Source organism: Triturus cristatus, chromosome 7 (genome assembly GCF_964204655.1).
Source record: "Triturus cristatus chromosome 7, aTriCri1.1, whole genome shotgun sequence".
Classification (NCBI taxonomy): Eukaryota; Metazoa; Chordata; class Amphibia; order Caudata; family Salamandridae; genus Triturus; species Triturus cristatus.
The window spans coordinates 1,397,868,864-1,397,885,996 of NC_140590.1; the positions used below are offsets into that span (position 1 = coordinate 1,397,868,864).

General features: G+C 50.4%; 1 protein-coding gene across 3 annotated transcripts in view; it reads right to left on the reverse strand.

Annotated features, from left to right (window-relative positions):
* The window catches only part of PPP1R16B (protein phosphatase 1 regulatory subunit 16B), a 422,185-nt gene that overhangs the window by 72,716 nt on the left and 332,336 nt on the right, over window positions 1–17,133 (reverse strand). For all 3 annotated transcript variants that reach the window (XM_085619118.1, XM_085619117.1, XM_085619119.1), the window contains exon 6: window positions 11,485–11,609. In XM_085619118.1, coding sequence (XP_085475244.1) covers window positions 11,485–11,609 — 125 coding nt within the window. The remainder of the gene's footprint in view (window positions 1–11,484; window positions 11,610–17,133) is intronic.

The window sequence follows — 17,133 nt, forward strand, 5'->3', positions numbered from 1 at the left end:
CTCGGGTTTCCGATTTGAAACACAAGATCACAATCTTGAGATCTGGAAACACAGGTTTGTTACGTGTGGTGTCCCTGGGATATGGTCTGGCGAGGCGCGTGGGGCCTGCAACGCGCGTGGCGCACAAAGACACAGGGACACTGGTGTTGGTTCTGCTGCCGTCTCCGCAGCACGGGGCTTGACTGCCGCCGCGTCCGCGTGACGTCATATTTATTCTACTACGTACAGCCAACGTGCCCTGACGTGCACACCATCGCGTGTCACGTCAGGGCCTAGTATCGCGACATTACATTCCTCCCCAACACACAAAACAAAAATACAGTATTCCCCAAAACAGTCCGTAATTACACTCTTCAGCGTGGACGGCAGGTCACGCCTTGTCCACCCCTTGGCAGTTTAACGGGCTCATAAACAAACATGAACAGTCTTACTTTACGTAGTCTCGCAGCCGGCAGGAAGGCGCTGGGTGCGGCCTCAGGTCGTATCGCATTCCACCGCGCTCACCGGCAGCGTCCTGATCTCCGCTCACAAAGTCACCCTCGGCTCCGGTCTCTCCGGCCTCAGGTACGCCTGCGACTCCAGGCGGCAGGGTCTCTGGCCGGGGCGGCATGGTGACATGTCGTTGACTTGTGGGCTCTACACTCTCACTCACGGGGCCCTCGGGTCCTGAAAACCCTTCTTCTCGCGGCATGTCTCTTAGGGCTCTGTCTTGGCGTTGCACTTCCCTGTCCTGTCGTTGTTCCTCCCCTCCGGAGGGCACGGGAATCCGCTTGAAGAAGGAGACGTTCCTCGTTATCCTTTCAGCGCCCTTCCGGGCCGTCACACAAGTGCCTCTCACTTTCTCCACCATCCAGGGCTGACGTTCAAAGTTCAAACGAAACTTGCCCCCTGGCACCCTGTTTCGGATCAGTACATAGTCACCTGGGGCTATTGGTGAGGACACAGCCCTCCTCCGGGCGTCGGTTTGGGCAAACGCTTCGCGTCGATGCGCATCAATGGCACTGTCATTGGGAGTTTCGGGCTGCCAATCTGGGTGATGTGGTATGGAGTCGGTGACAACCCGCCCCATTAGCAAGTGCGCGGGAGCCACTCCCGTGATGGAGTGGGGCGTTTGACGATAGCTCCGGAGGAACGTGAAAATGGCAAGCTCTACAGACTGGCTCTTTTCGTGGGCTATTCGAATTACTTTGTTGAGAGTCCTCATGAAGCGTTCTGCTTCCCCATTCGCTTGAGGCCATCGTGGAGTGATCCGCCGATGGTGAATTCCGAGAGCCTGGAGGTACGCCGCGAAGTCTTGACTCTGAAACGGTGACCCATTGTCGGTCCTGATTTCTTTGACAATGCCGTGTGTTGCCATGATCTTTTCGAGCTTCGGGATTACTTCCTGAGCACTCAGAGCGGTCAGTATCTCAACCTCGGGGTACTTGGAGTGATCGTCTATGGCCACCAAGGTGTGCCTTCCGTCAGGCAGGCTGCCGAAATCAACGCTTATCTTCGACCAGGGCCTCCTTGGGCGAGGCTCCATCACTACTGGGGCAGGCCGGGGCACTTCACCGGACAGTTGACACGCCTGGCACTCGCGAACTGTCGCCTCCACGAGATCGTCCATGAGAGGGAACCATACTTTGGTTCGGAGCCGTGACTTGGTCTTGACCATACCCTGGTGACCGATGTGGGCGAGATCCACCACTCTCTGAGTGAGGGACGTCGGGATTACCAGCCGGTGGCCTCTCAGCAGGCAGCCAGTCTCGTCTTCCGTTAATTCGGTCCTCACGTGGTATAGGCTTTCCATGATCTGCTTTGCCTGAGGCGTCAGGCTCTTCCACTCCTCCCGGGCGCGGGTCCAGCTGTTGTCCCGGACCGCCATTCTCGCCCTCTGTAAGCACTCGTCTTCGCTGGTGGCCTGGGACAGGCTTGTCATGGACACTGGCCGGGGGCACGACCGCGCCGTGACGCACCGGACGTACTCCTCCGTTTCTGCCGCCTCTTGTGCCTCTCTTGGAGTGGCTGTTCGGGGGTGGCGAGAGAGGTAGTCTGCCGGGTTGCGCGCACCCGGTTGGTACTCAATCTTGCAGTTGTAGTCCTGCAGTTGCAACATCCACTTTTCTATCCGTGGCGGCGGCTTCGTTGAGGTGCCTGCAAACAGGGATACCAGTGGCTTATGGTCGGTGGTCACGACGAACGGTTTGCCATAGACATACAAGTGGAAGTGACGACACCCCCAGTGAATGGCGATCGCCTCCTTTTCTATTTGAGAATACCTCTGCTCCGTCTCAGTGAGTGATCGGCTTGCGAAGGCCACCGGGGCCCACTCCTCAGCGTCCGTCTTCCGCTGCAGCAGGACCGCTCCTAGCCCGACCGGACCAGCATCAACGGCAATTTGTGTCAGCTTGGCAGGGTCGAAGAAGGCCAGCGTCGTGGCTTCTGAGAGTGCATGTTTGACTTCTTCAAATGCTCTGCTCTGGTCCATGTTCCACGTCCAGGGGGTTGAGTCTTTTGTGAGCTCTCTCAGCGGCGCTGTGAGGTTCGCTAGATCCTTGATGAACCTGCCACAGTAATTCACCATGCCTAGAAAGCTTCTCACCTCTGTGACATTGGCGGGAGCAGCTGCTTCCTTGATGTCTCTGACCTTGTCCGGATCGGGGTTTACCCCATCAGCTGAGAATATGTAGCCGAAGAACTGGATCTTTCGGCTTAAGAACTCACACTTCTCCCGGTGCAGCGTGAGGCCTGCGTCTCGTATGCGTCGTAGCACTTGCACCAGCCTCTCGTTGTGTTCCGCTACCGTCGTGGCGTGTATCATGATGTCATCGCTGACATTGAGCGCCCCTGGGATCCCCGCGATCAGTTCCTGGATCACATTTTGGAACACCTCCGCAGCGCTCGATACTCCGAAGCTCAACCTCGTATATCGCCTCAGACCTACGTGCGTGGAGAATGTCGTTATGTTCCGTGACGCCTCATCCAGGACCAGTTGATGATACCCTGAGCGGAGGTCCAACTTTGAGAACCACTTGGCGCCGGCCATTTCACCAACGATGTCATCGATAGTGGGGGTGATGTGTCGCTCCCTTTTGATGGCCACGTTCGGGAGTCTCATGTCCACACATATCCGGACAGCGCCTGGCTGCTTGGGTTTCTTCGCCACAACAATCGGCGACACCCACGGGGTCGGTCCGGACACTTTCTCGATGATCCCCGCCGCCTCTAGCTTCTTCAGTTCCGCTTCCACGAGTGGCCTGAGGTGGAAGGCTATGCGGCGATGTCGGAGGGCTATCGGCTGGACCGTGGGATCGATGTGTAGGTGGACTTCTTTCCCCCGGAACTTGCCTATTCCCTGAAAGATGTCCTCGAACTCCTCCAGAGTGCGCTGTACTGACTCTTGGTGCACCCCAAACGCGAAGGTCACCACTCCCAGGTCTTCCGCCGCTCGACAGCCCAGGAGCATGCCTTGTCCGTCTTCGGTGACATAGACGTTCGATGTGACAGATCGGGTCCCATGGGATATTACCGTTCTAAACTTTCCTCGCACCTTCAACGGTTCTTCTTGTCCATAGGCGAATACTGTGATGGTCGAGGGTTGTAACGGGGGCTGAGGGCGCATGGACTTGTGCATGGCAGCGGCCATGATGTTGATGCTGGCTCCTGTGTCTACCACTGTTGTGACTTCTTCCGACCCTATCCGGATGCTGCATTGCGGCAGCCTCCTGGTTCGGCGGGCTGCCGTGCCTATCATGTGCACCCGGTGTATGACCTTTTCCTCCTCATCGTCGTCGTCCATGTCGCTGGCCCCTGGGCCTCCTTCCTCGACCGTGTGCACAGCCTGGCGGGGCTTCCGAGAACCCTTCGAACGGCACACTTTCTCAAAGTGATTAAAGCGTCCACACCCTCTGCATTTGGTCCCTCTCGCTGGGCACTCTGCCGGGGCGTGGGGTGAGCCGCCACAGTACCCACAGGACCTCTGCTGTTCTTGAGCAGCCGGGGCTTGCTTTCGTCGGGGCCACCTCTGTTTCGGCTTGACCGCCACAGCATTGACCGGCTCGGCCTTCACTGGCACTTGTAGCGCCGCTTCCATGTGCGCGGCGCGCGCCTTGGATAGTTCTTTCGTTCGGCCCATCGTCAGGATGTCCGCCAGAGATTTCCCGGATTCCTCCAAGATCCTCTCCCTAAGCTTGGCAGACGCACATCCCTGTATTATCTGGCCTCTTATCTCTTCCGCCTCGTCTCGAAACCCGCAGGTGGCCGCTAAGTTCTTGAGACGAGCGTAGAACTTGTCGAGTGACTCCTCCGGCGACTGGCGCGCCTGGCGAAATATGAAACGTTCATAGTCGCGGTTTGCCATCGGTTCAAAGTGTTCGTTGAGAGCGGCTATGAGCGTCGTGTGCGTCTTGGGGGTGGCCTCTGTGAGAGTCTTCACTATGTTGTGAATTTCTTTCCCGCCTAGGTGAATTATCATGGCGCGTTTTTGATCTCTGTGGACCTTCGTGGCCTCGAAGAAGATGCGCACTCGGTCCTCCCAGTCTCTCCACCGGGCCGCTACCGTCGATGGGGACCCCTCGATGGAGAACGGCTCTATTGGCGGGATTGTCGCCATGTTGCGCGCACGTGGCTTGCGCGGGCTTGAACCTCCTTCTTTCAGGCGCAGGCCCGCTGGGCGAGACCTTCTGGCGCGTGTGTGTGTGTGGCGCGATGCGAGGCCTCGTTTCCCTTGGGCAGTTCAGGCTCCCCTGGGCGAGACCTTTTGGCCTATGTGTGGCTAACTTTAGGCGAGACCTCTTCTCCCTTGGCCTTTCCTTTGTTTCCAGGGTCCCCAGGGATCCGTGTGTGTGTGGGCCAGCCCCGCCCTTTTGCCGTCTGATTTGGAGAGTTTGTGGGAGTCCAGGGGTGCTTGACCCTACCTTCTCAGGCCTCCGGTGGTCCCGATGACACCGTGTGCTTTCCTTGGTTGGTTGCGTGGCAGAGAGGCAGGGCACCGAGGCCGCTGCGCGCTCTCCGGGTCAGGAGGTCAGGAGGTCAGGAGGTCAGGGCACGTGATGTCGTTGAAGCGCGCTGGGCGCCGATCGCAGAGCCGGCCCCAGCGCGAGCAGGCAGGCACACCGAAGCGCTTTCTGTGCGGGCTCACAGTATGGGGGCCTCCAACGCGCTCCGGCGGGGCACGAGCACCGCAACGAGGACCGTTAGCGGCCGCCACTCCAACCGGACGCGCCGAGGCTGAGCAGGGGCACGATCGCACCCTCGTCGCCAATTTGTGGTGTCCCTGGGATATGGTCTGGCGAGGCGCGTGGGGCCTGCAACGCGCGTGGCGCACAAAGACACAGGGACACTGGTGTTGGTTCTGCTGCCGTCTCCGCAGCACGGGGCTTGACTGCCGCCGCGTCCGCGTGACGTCATATTTATTCTACTACGTACAGCCAACGTGCCCTGACGTGCACACCATCGCGTGTCACGTCAGGGCCTAGTATCGCGACATTACAGTTACGTCACATGTGATACGTTACAAACTCCATTTGTGTGTCTCACTGTTAGCTGTTGGCGTTTGATTTAAGCAATTTCTTGCCTATGTTTCTAGCCAACTTCTTCTGAGGGCACAACTACAGGTTGTATTGAAAGGCATCCTGATCACAACTGATCTAGTGTCAAGACACTGCCAACTAGGGAACAAAATCCGTTATGTGAGGTGGGGGCGCGGTCTTGGAAGGGGCGGGGCTGTATGCCAAGAACTTCCCCATCGCCCTCCACTACAAAACAAAAAGAGAACAAAAGTTTGTTGAGGCTGCTGGTGATTTCTTGGGCTGTTTTCACACCCCTTAATGGACATTACCTGCATGCAGCCTCAAAAGACGAGCTGGAAATACACTCTTTGCAGTGGTTTGCAGCGTTGCCTTGCCTGCCACATGTGATTTCGCCTCCTCACCAGGTGACCGTGTGAAAGGAGCCTAAATCGTATGACACACTGTGGCACTGTGTGAGTTGGCAGATCTGTAGTGTGCCTGCACCTGTGATTACCGTGTGTGGCAACACTGGGACTGGTTTTACCAGGTGCGAAAACCACTGGCTTAGCTAGAACTTTTTACGCCAGGGCTGGTAACAGCGGGGTGTTGGGAGGGGGGGGGGGGTGTTGGGGTGGGTGTTAACAAGGGCAACGAGGTAGAAGAAAAAAGAAAATATACCTTGCGGTGCACTGCCTCTGCTGCCGCTCAGCCTTGTTGGGACCTGAGGTGAAAGGTCCCAAACAGTGTGCCGATCACAGTGTCACAGTGACAATCTGCTTCCTCCAGGCCCGCCGCCCGCCCTCCTCCTCAGCTGCAGCAAGGGCCGTTGCGCTGGATCCTGATTTGCTCCGCCGGGGCCTCCGAGTCCTCAGGCCATGCACTGTAGCCACCCTCAACAAGTATTGGCATAGCCAATAGGTCTCGCTTTTGGGACCTTATAAGTATTTAGTTATGCAACTTTTGCATGGCTAAACACTTATAAGGTCCCAAAGGCGAGACCTATTGGCTATGCCAATGCTTGTTGTGATTTGACACCTATATTTGCAGTGATAGTGATGTCAGGCCTATATCTGCAGCAATAGTGATCTCACACCAATATCTGCAGTGATGGCAATCTCACACCAATATTTGCTATAATAGATATTCCACACTTACATCTGCAGTAATAGTGATATCACACCTATATCTACAGTGATAGCGATCTCACACTTGCAAGCGCAGTAACATTTAGTGCGCAAATTAAAATGTAATGCAAAGTGCTCTTCAAAGTAGCGTGTGTGTGAAACAATGATGTGTATGAGCCTGTAAGTGTAGTCACTATTTTAAATGCATGCAGTATTCTATTCCTGTATATAAAGAAATTAACACTAACTGTACGAGCTTACACTGCAGCCTAGCAAACTGTAAGAAAGAAGATGGGCCTCAGAAATAAAAGAAGCCAGCAGTGCGGTTAAAGTAGCTGCTTTGCCAAAATGTCTAAATAAGGGAAGGCACCACTTCGATGTTTAATCCGCAACATGTTGAAGGCTGGCGCTTATACAAGCTATGGTAGTAGCATGTACAGGCACAGCGCGAAAGCTAGTTTGTATATTAGGAGTATGTATTGCGTAGGATTGTATTATACTAAAAAGTGCACATACAGGAAGCGCACTGAAGTGAACTGCAGTGGAGGTGTACTTATAGTTAACGGTAGAGAAATGCACATTGAGAACACCAGAGACAGCCCACAAACATTGCAGCGCGCCTGGGTTGATGAGTTTTGCGTAAAACATGTTTTGCAGGTGGGTGCGATAAGGCTTGCATGTCCGGAAAAATTAACTTTCAAATGCTTTGTTTGTTCTGTACGGAAAATCGATGTAATAAATAAATAAGGGCGGCAGTGCGCATGTAAGTAGGCTGTGAAGTGCGTAAGTTTAGACTCCACTAAAAAGTGTACATATAGGAAGCACATTAAGTGTCCCGCACGTGAAGTGCACTTATAGTCAACACTGAAAAGATGCACATTAAGAAACATGAGAGTCTGTCAATATAAATTGTAGCACGCCTGCGATGGTGCCAATTATGTGTAACACATATTATGCAAGTTGATGTTATAAAAGTTCCATGTCCAGAGAAGGCGTGCGAAAAAGTAAGGGATTAAATAAATAACGGCGGCAGTGTGCATTTTAGGAGGCCTTAAAGTGTGTATGTTTAGACTACACTAAAAAGTGTACATAAAGAAAGCGCACTAAAGTGAACTGCAAGCGATGTGCACTGACAGTGCACAGAGAAGAGATGCACACCAGAGGCTGCTCTTAGAAATTGTAGCATGCGTGGGATGGTGCCAATTAGATGTAACGCAGGCTGATGTGATAAGACTTGCAATGCTGGTAAAGGAGGATTCAAAACGCTCCTTTTGTTTTGCGCGGCAAAGCAATGTAAACAATAATTAATTACACCTGGATGCATGTTAATAAGCCGTGAAGTGTGTAGGATTATACTACAGTATAAAGTGCATATAAGTACCGAAATAGTCTTTAAAAAAGGGAACCCTATTTTAAATCACAAAAGTATAGCACATGGCCTTAGTTAAAAAAACATGTACGTGAGATAGAGATGGGGTGCTAATGTTCCCTTGTCTGCCAAGTAGGTGCGAACGTTAGATTGTAAGGATGAAAGGGTTGGTTAGGTGTGGCTCAAAGAAGAATTAGAGGGTATGTTTCACTTGTGCGGCCGCTAAAGTGAAAGAAATTATTTCGCGGGCGCTTTGATGTTCGCAGTGGCCGCGCGGCTCACTGAGAACATCAAAGCGCCTGCGAAATGTACACACAGGCTGCCAAATGGTGCGCGCGCCCGGCGCACATGCACTGTAGTTGGGGGCCTGAAAAGCACTCGTTTGCACTTTCAAATCCCCGTTTTCTATAGCTCTCGCCAGAGCAGCGCTAATGCGCTGGCTCAGGCGAGTCCTAAAAATGTGCCATCTGGTGCGGACCACCCCTTCCCGGCTACGCCACTGGCTAAAACATACCTGGAAAAATCGCATGTTGGGCAGGGGCTGGGGGCAGGGTTGGATTGGAATGCAAAATCTGCACAGTCACCCTAAAAAAAGGTGGCCCACATTTGCGGATTGACCCTTTTTGAAAAATACTTCTTCACTGTTTTATGTATTATGAAAAGAAGGGAGAGGTTTCTCTAAAAGATAAACTGACTGAGATAAAAAAAAATATGAAAATACTGCCAGGACTCTTTGAGCATGGATTAGTTCACACTCGTGACCAACACCTGAATATTAGTGCCACTTCTGCTCAGGCTCCCTGTCCCTGCCTGCTCAATCTGGATACATTATTATGATGCCAGCGAGATACTTGGAATGACACCTCCGCCCCCTAGATAAAGGGGCGGTAATAGAGGCCGATCTGCCTCCTGAAAGGCCGCTCAGGCCCCCACTGGGCCGGCGGCGGCACCTGAACAGCACAGACACAGCTCAAATCGGCCTCCATGCTGCCCAGGAAAGCAGCCCATAGCTGCAACTCAGATACCAGCCCATCGCCTATTGCCCGAGTACCCGCCTTACTAATCCAACCCTGGCTTGGGCATCGGGACACACTGATCCCCATCCGTAATTTTCATGGACTGTCCGTAAATTAGCTATAATGTCCACTGTCTGTGATTGGTGTCTTAACAGACAGCAGATGTCTTAGTGGATGGCATTTGCCCATCATTTTTGTCTCTCGGCTAAAGGGCAAAAGTTAATTCCCACAATTGAGATCACCCAGCTGAAGTGGAAGGGAAAGAGTCTCATGTGCTAAAAAGAAATAGGCCTTCCTGTCAGGTTTCTGTGTGCAATTGGTTAATCGGCAAATTTAAAGGCTACTTGGGAGACATTAACTAATAGTCACTAGAAGCTTCCAGATGACAAAATATTTTCTTTTTGAGAAGTACTTTAAGGGTGTTCCAGGCTGAGGTATGGAGTGCGTGCTTTTCATGGACAGTTATAAAAAATGTTTGCACTAGGTTTAATCTGTATAGTACAGAAATCTATACTTTAGAAGCACTTTTTATCTTTAACCCAAATTTATATGTGTATTTAGTGGCAGTCAATATTATCCTGTGTATAATGCACATTTAAAATAATGACTTAAACATTCACAGTGCTTTCAGGGACCTCCTAACACTAAAAATACACAAGCCACTTTTCCCTGCTACATCAAACAGGATTTAATTCTGTGGGCCTCTAGTTGCACACAAATACATCTGGAGTGATCACATTAACCAATAGATGTTTCATAACATAAAATAGTGCTTTTTCCACTGATTAGGTTGGCATTTATTTATTTTTCAGTTAAGGTGTGAGTTATTTTGTGTATAGTTACCTGACGGTGAGAGATTAACAAAATAATTACAGAATATTTCGCTCTTTTTAGCCACGCCTTTGATACCGTCTCTGTGCTCACTGAGTCCGTCCCCATGGCAGTAGCTATACTTTTTAATGCACATCAAGTGCTGCATTGATTAGCTTCAAGGTGTGCGAGACAACAAATTAACAAGGTGAGCCCAATAAAAAGTCTGGATCGGATCTTAGGGCCCCTGCATGAAACAAGCGCTGATATGTTTGCTGTCTAAATCAAATAACAAACATCATGTAAAATATTATAAAATTCAAGGGAAGTGTATTTGTTTAACATGAGAAGCACTGACGTTAATACATCACATTAAAGTCTATTGAATCAAATAAAATATGGTTTTGTACAACTGGTATTCGGAACTTATGTATTTGAAAGTGCTTTCATACACAATAGTTAAGAAAAAATTGTTTTAGTAAAGTAAAATATTTACTCTAAAGAAGTTATTGGGGGGGGGGGGTAGAAGCAGAGATTCATTCAGTTTCCGAGGGTAACATCAGAAGTAAAATATTTGCCTAAGATTACACAATTTAAGCAAGGAAGCCTCAATATATCCCAGTTTTCTTATTTAACTTTGTACAAATCAGCCAGAAAATGGGTATTTGTCTTTCTTTATGTTAGGGATTTTTTGTTTCTTAGTTGTCCATTTTTCTGCAGTTTTTATATAGCGTTATCTCTATCCAAAGATATTGGAGCACTTTATGTGATCACCATTTACATTACACAAGGTCACAGCCATTGTTTATAGGTATGGGGAGATTAAGTGGTTTGCCCATAATCGCAGTATGTTGAGCTGATGCCAAGACTTGAAGCTTGTTCCCCAGTTCCAAAGTCAGCAGCCCTGGCACTAACGCCACATCCTGGGTAAAGGGAAGGAAGCAGGCAGAAACCACATGAAAGCTAGGCTAGTTATGGGCTCGAGGCTCTAATAGGAACTCGAGCAAAGCAAGAGCAATCTACACCCTTTAACTCCACTCGACAACCAGGGAACCCCCTCCACCTGTCTTTCTGTAGTTATCCGGGCCGAATACGGAACTACATGCAATTTATGGCCTGATAAAGCTAAGCCTCAGTGTTCTTCATCATTCCAGTCAGAATAACTTGAAATATGGGGATTAGGGCTAGAAATGTTCATTCCAGCCACAAGTATCACTGCCCCCTAAATATGGCTGACTCAATCAGTCCCTAACTGTAAATGTCAGAAAGAATTCATTCTTAAATGGAATTCCTTCTTGTTTATGGCAGAAACTCGACTTAAATAGAAGGTAGTTGAAGGACAAAGTATTCTCCATATTTTTCTTCAATCTCCTACTAATGTCAAATGGTGAGTGGTATAATAATCCTCATCCCAGGCAAACTCTTGACACATACACATAAATGACCATTTAATTAGGGCACTGGAATTATGCGGCAGTAGAGGACCAAATCATGTGGCAAGATGAAGCTAAATTATGCAGCACAATACGTCACATTTTGTGATAGTGTTACCCCATTATTTTGTCATTTGTATCCATGTTAACATTGCCTTAGCAAAGCTCTCACCTCATCACTACCATTTTACGTCTCTGTCAGCTTACTATCAGCCAACCAGACGCGCTCCTTACACTCACCAGAGAAGCGCCCTGGGCATCTGTCCGATTCAGGTCCTGCCCTGCTGTGATCATGCCTCTGATGTCGGAGATCATCTGCTGCTCTGGTGCTGCCCGCATCTTGTTTATTTTCTCTTGGGTTATACCTGGAGAAATAGAAACACAGGTTTTTGCAGCAAGAATCTATCCCAGATATAAGTGCTCTGCATATATCCTTCTATCTAGTGGTTGAAAAAAAGGAGCTTCAAGCTGCAAAACTACAGTTACGGGTAAATAAATTGGTTATTTCTGTTGTGTGTGTGAGGGTCCAGGGTGAGATAAGCAGGAAGGTTAATAGTCCAACCATCGCCTCCGCTGGCAGGCCCAGACTGTACCTCCGGGAAAGGAGGTGGTTTTCCCATCAACTGTCCAATGGGGGAGGGGGGGGGGGTGCTGCTGCAGATGGATAAAGCTTTTAGGTGAAATGGAAATCTCTGTGGCCTACTTTAACATTCTGTAACAAACACTTTTGCTGAGGAGAGTTAACCCCATCTGATCAGTATTTACTGCTGAATGATCATTTAGCAGCAGTGCATGAAGAGTCATTGTGTATGAAGTTATTGACTTACCCAAGACTCTGCAGTGAAATTGCAGCATTTGGCACATTTTAGGTTTCAGCTCTAGACGGCACGCATGCGCAGTCTCCAACTGAGACATGCTGTATCTACTGTAGTGGGCTTCAACCCACCCATAAACTTGCCATTTGCTATCACCATTGTTGCTCTATTTTGCACGCTCCCCATTTGTCCATGGCATGCATATATCATGTCTGTTCCAGTGTTTAGACCTCTTCGAGCGCACTGACCAATTTTTGAAAAACAGATGCAGCGGACATTGCAGGCCATTGTTTCAGGACTACTTTTTAATTTTTTTAAATGGCTGATTGGTCCTCCGCATTCAGACTTCTGTCTGTTTCACCTGCACAAGGCTTGCTTGCGAATTGTTCTCCTTGCTAATGTTCCTTTGCTTCCCTTACGTATGTGTGATCGCCATTTGCTGTACTCCCAACATGTAATTAGAAAATGTATTTGTTTTGTAAAGAGACACAACAGTGAAGGTAAAAAATAACATGTTCCCTACACAGTCATTGTCGTTCTATTACCTACCATCGGGATTTCAATACTTAGTTTAGATAGCACTCCAAGGATGTGCCCGCAGGTTGACAGTTGTTTTGTACACCAACTCTCAGCTATTTTACAGATGGTTTTAAAGCACAGGGCGCTAGATGTGCGTGCTGGTAATCTCATTGAAAGTTCTCTTTGTCACGCATAGTCTTGCAGAACTGCTTTCTCAGTGAGCAGCTGCTTCTATTTTTCGCATTGCTGGTTTTGCGTTGCTCAGTTAGAAAGGATTATTCTGTCTGGGAAGCAGATCATGAGGCTTTCAAGTGCGCCCCCCAGCTCTCAGGTGTTTATCGTAGTGGCACCCATATGCTAGACTCTTTGGGGCTTATTTACAAGCCCCTTGCGCCACTTTTGTGTCACTTTTCCCATGTTAAATGTGCCGCAAAAGTGGTGCACGGGGCTTGTAAATCTGCCCCTTTGTTGGCTAGTGTGTTTGGGTTTCATCTCTTTCTCTACTCCCGACTATGACGTAAATGATTCGAATAATGGTGTCCTAAGTGCTGCTAACAGACTGCCAGGCTATAATTATTCCTGTCAATTGGTCCGGCAACTTGTCTTAGCATGATCGAAATTAGTTGGTGCGGTATTTGTAAACAAACGCGTAGAAAAAAGAAACCTTGACTTTTCGCAATGGGGGTGGTGGAGAGACTAACATTTTTTCTAAGGTGGCAGCAGGGTACACTGCATTTACCTTGCATAGTGATGTATTCCAACATATTTCAATGTAATCATAGTTATTGTGAGTACATTTTTCACACTTTATTTCGTTAGCCTTTCCTGTAGGTGTACTTACTTTACTGTACGTCCAAGAAACGTTATGGAAAAATATAGGCTGTTTATAGGAAAAATACTCAAGGGAAGTTTTCATGGAAGCGCAGCATCAGGCCCGTCCTGTAACGGTCTAGTCTTTTCCCCGTAGATAAACCCAGAGCCCGGAAGGGAAAGCACACAATGTAACACTCTCTTGCGAGGTATGGCCAGAGAGCTTAAATAAACGGGCGGAGGTCGCACAGGACTTCCGGCCCAGACCATGACCCAAGTGTGAGCATCTCGTATGTCCTGGCTGCTCCCTAACTGTCTAGGCTGCAGGGTAGGCGACTCTACAAGTCCCTAGACTCTACACTGGCGTGGGCGTCTATGCCCGTCTGCTGCTGTGCTCCTACCTCCGTGGGCGTGCACCTGGTGCCGGCCGAGTTCCCCGTCGAAGCGCCTGCTCACCACGCCGCAGCTTCGAAGACCGGGGCCCTCCTGCCACCTCCTGATGCACGTTTGCAGCCGCAAGTTAGCGGCGAGATCCTGCTGCCTCAATCATCGCGCGCCACCGCGGTTGAGACGTGGTGCCACCCTGTCGGCTTCTGCGCTTCATCTGCTGCTTGCTCGGGGTGAGTCTGTGCCCACACGCAGCTCTGACGTCGCACGCACCCTCTGGCCGCATCCAGTACCTGCCGCAGCCTTCTAATCCTTCTTGCTTTGAGTCACGGAGACGAGCCACGCCACCTGCTGGTCAGAGGATGCTACTGCGTGCCCTCCACATGCCGCATATGCTCTTCTCCTCACTCGGTCTGGCCATGCACATGCCCGGTGGCTCTCTGGAAGTTCTTAGAGGGTGAAAAAGAAAAAAATAAGAAATCCCAGCTTGTGGAGGGAAACTTTCATCATACTAATATCCCTAAGAAAAATAAATAAAGAGGGAACAACAAGGAAGGTTCGACTAAGGTGGCAAGGCACACCCAGCGAGCACCTCTTCCCAGCTCATCTGACCCTACGGGGGAGACACCTCTTTGCTGACGCCTCCAGAAGGCCACCATGTCGCTCCCAACTGCAGCAGTCGCACCCGTTGCCCAACAGAATGCGCCCCCTGCTCAACACGTGGTGCAGCCCACGTCACAGCACTCACAGATTGCAGCGCTGCCCCCGTTCAGCGAACTGATCAATCCAGACACGGGGTCGCCTAGGTGGACAGTTTGAATTGGCAGGCTCAACAATTACTTCACTGCGACTCGGGAGACAGGCGGCGAAGTCAAAAGGTCGCTCTTGCTCCATTTTGGTGGAGAAGAAATATATAAACTGTTCGCTCACCTCCAAAACACCGGCGCTCCCACTGTCTATGACGCAGCAGTCAGGGCGCTAAATGCCCATTTCGACCCGCAGCTCAACCCGACTACGAGCGTTTTAAGCTCCGTCAGGCGCTTCAGAGAGAAGGCGAAACAATGGACGCATTCCACGCTCGCCTGCGAGAACTGGCCAGTACCTGCACGGACGATGACCAGAATAAGGAAGTGAGAGCCCAAGCAATCCAAGGGTGCCGCAACAAACATCTTCGAACCCTCATACTGCGACAACCAGGAATCACCCTGGAAGACATCCTTATCCTAGCAAGGTCGCACGAACTGTCCGATGCCAGAGCAACAGTCATGGACGCCGCGCTTGCCCAACAAGCGGAAAAGCCGACAACGATCAAAACGGAAAGGGCGAGTGCCATACGCACCCCATCCAGAAGCACCCGAGGGCGATGGCCAACCAAGAACTCGCGAGGGCCGCGCTGTGGCAACTGTGGGAATGAAGAACACCCACCAGAGGAATGCCCTGCACAGGGTCGGACATGCTCCAAATGCGGTATCCCCAATCACTATGTAAGCGTCTGCCGGCGAGGAGCCTGAAGCAGAGGAACTCACGGAAGATGACCACCGTCCAAAGCAGTGCGACAGTTATCGCTCGACAAAGCCGAAAACCCCAAAGCGACGAAAACACCAGCTAATCGGAGGCAGTATGTAGAAGACTCATCCACTGATGATGAGGCGGAAGCCTATCTGATATCATTCGCAAGTGACCTTAAACGAATGCGGAGGCCCCAACTGACGTGCGCCATCGAGATCGCAGGGACACCAGTGACGGCCCTAATAGACACAGGAGCATCCGTAAATGTAATGGCCTGCCAGCAGTACAAAAAACTAAAGCCAAAGCTGGTGTTATACCCGTCGAACGTAAAAACCCTGACATACGGAAGCCATAAGCCGTTACCTCTAAAAGGAAAGATGAAGGTGCAGGTCAAGTCCGACACTCACAAAGTCACTACGATGTTCCACGTCATAGACCGAGAGGCAGACATCTTAGTAAGCAGTCATACAGCTGAAGATCTAGGGCTGGTGGTATTCGCCAAAGCAGTGAAGACATTGCGGACAGACGACATCCTTGAACTGTTCCCACAACTCTTCAAAGGCCTTGGGAGCATGAAGAGGCCTCCGGTGAAGCTACACATTGATAAGGCAGTGAAACCAGTTGCCTTACGACACCGCTGCATACATTTTCACCTCCAGCCGCTCGTCGAGCAAGAGTTGCAGAATCTAGAGCAGCAAGGAGTAATAGAAAAGGTCACCGGACCGTCGCCATGGGTGTCGCCCATGGTCATTGCAGAGAAACCGAAGCAACCAGGGAAGATCCGTCTTTGTATCGACATGCACCTGCCGAATCAAGCAATAAAGCTGGAGCGACACCTCACCCCAACGGTCGATGGCATCCTGGCAGATCTCAACGGCTCCAGATGGTTTTCTAAACTCGACCTCAATACCACCAGCTGAAGTTGGCGGAAGAAAGCAGATACATTACAACTTTCTCAACCCATCTAGGACTACGTCACTACAAGAGGTTGAATTGTGGTATTTCTTCGGCAGAGGAGATATTCCAAAATGCAGTCAGAGAAATGCTGTCAGGACTTCAGGGAGTCCTCAACGTCAGTGATGACATACTCATACATTCAGCAATGCTGGAAGAGCATCACCATCGTCTCCAAGCCATCTTACAACACCTAGTTGACCATGGAGTGACACTCCACCGGGACAGATGCCAATTCTTCCAAAAGTCCATTGAGTTCTTTGGCTATGTATTCAGTCAAGATGGCGTGCAGGTAGACCCCCGGAAATCGCAAACCATTCAGCAAGCAGCAGCACCTAACACAGCATCAGAAGTCCGGAGTTTCATGGGCATGGCCACATACTGTGGTCAGTTCATACCCAACCTTGCTACAATAGCCGAACCTCTAAGGGCTCTCACGAAGAAAGATGCCACCTGGAGATGGGGCAAAGAAGAGGAAGAAGCATTCCAAAGGGTAAAGTTAACCCTGTTGACCAAAGCCACCATGGCCTAATTCGACACTGCACGATGTATGGAAGTAATAGTAGATCCCAGCCCGTAGGGCTAGGAGCACTCCTCGCCCAAGAGATAGAGCCAGGGAAATGGGCCCCACTAGTGTTCGCGAGCACAGCGCTCACGCCAACCGAAGCTCGTTACTCCCAAATTGAACGAGAAGCGCTAGTCATCAAATGGGCTTGTAACCACTTTCACCTCTATTTCAGCGGGCACCCATTCAAAGTTGTAACCGACCACCAGCCATTACTCCCTCTGTTCAGAGGCACCGCTCCGCATCCGCCCCCAGGATCGAAAGGTGGGCGATACAACTACAACATTACCAAATAGAGATAGAATACAGACCCGGAGCCAAGAATCCGGC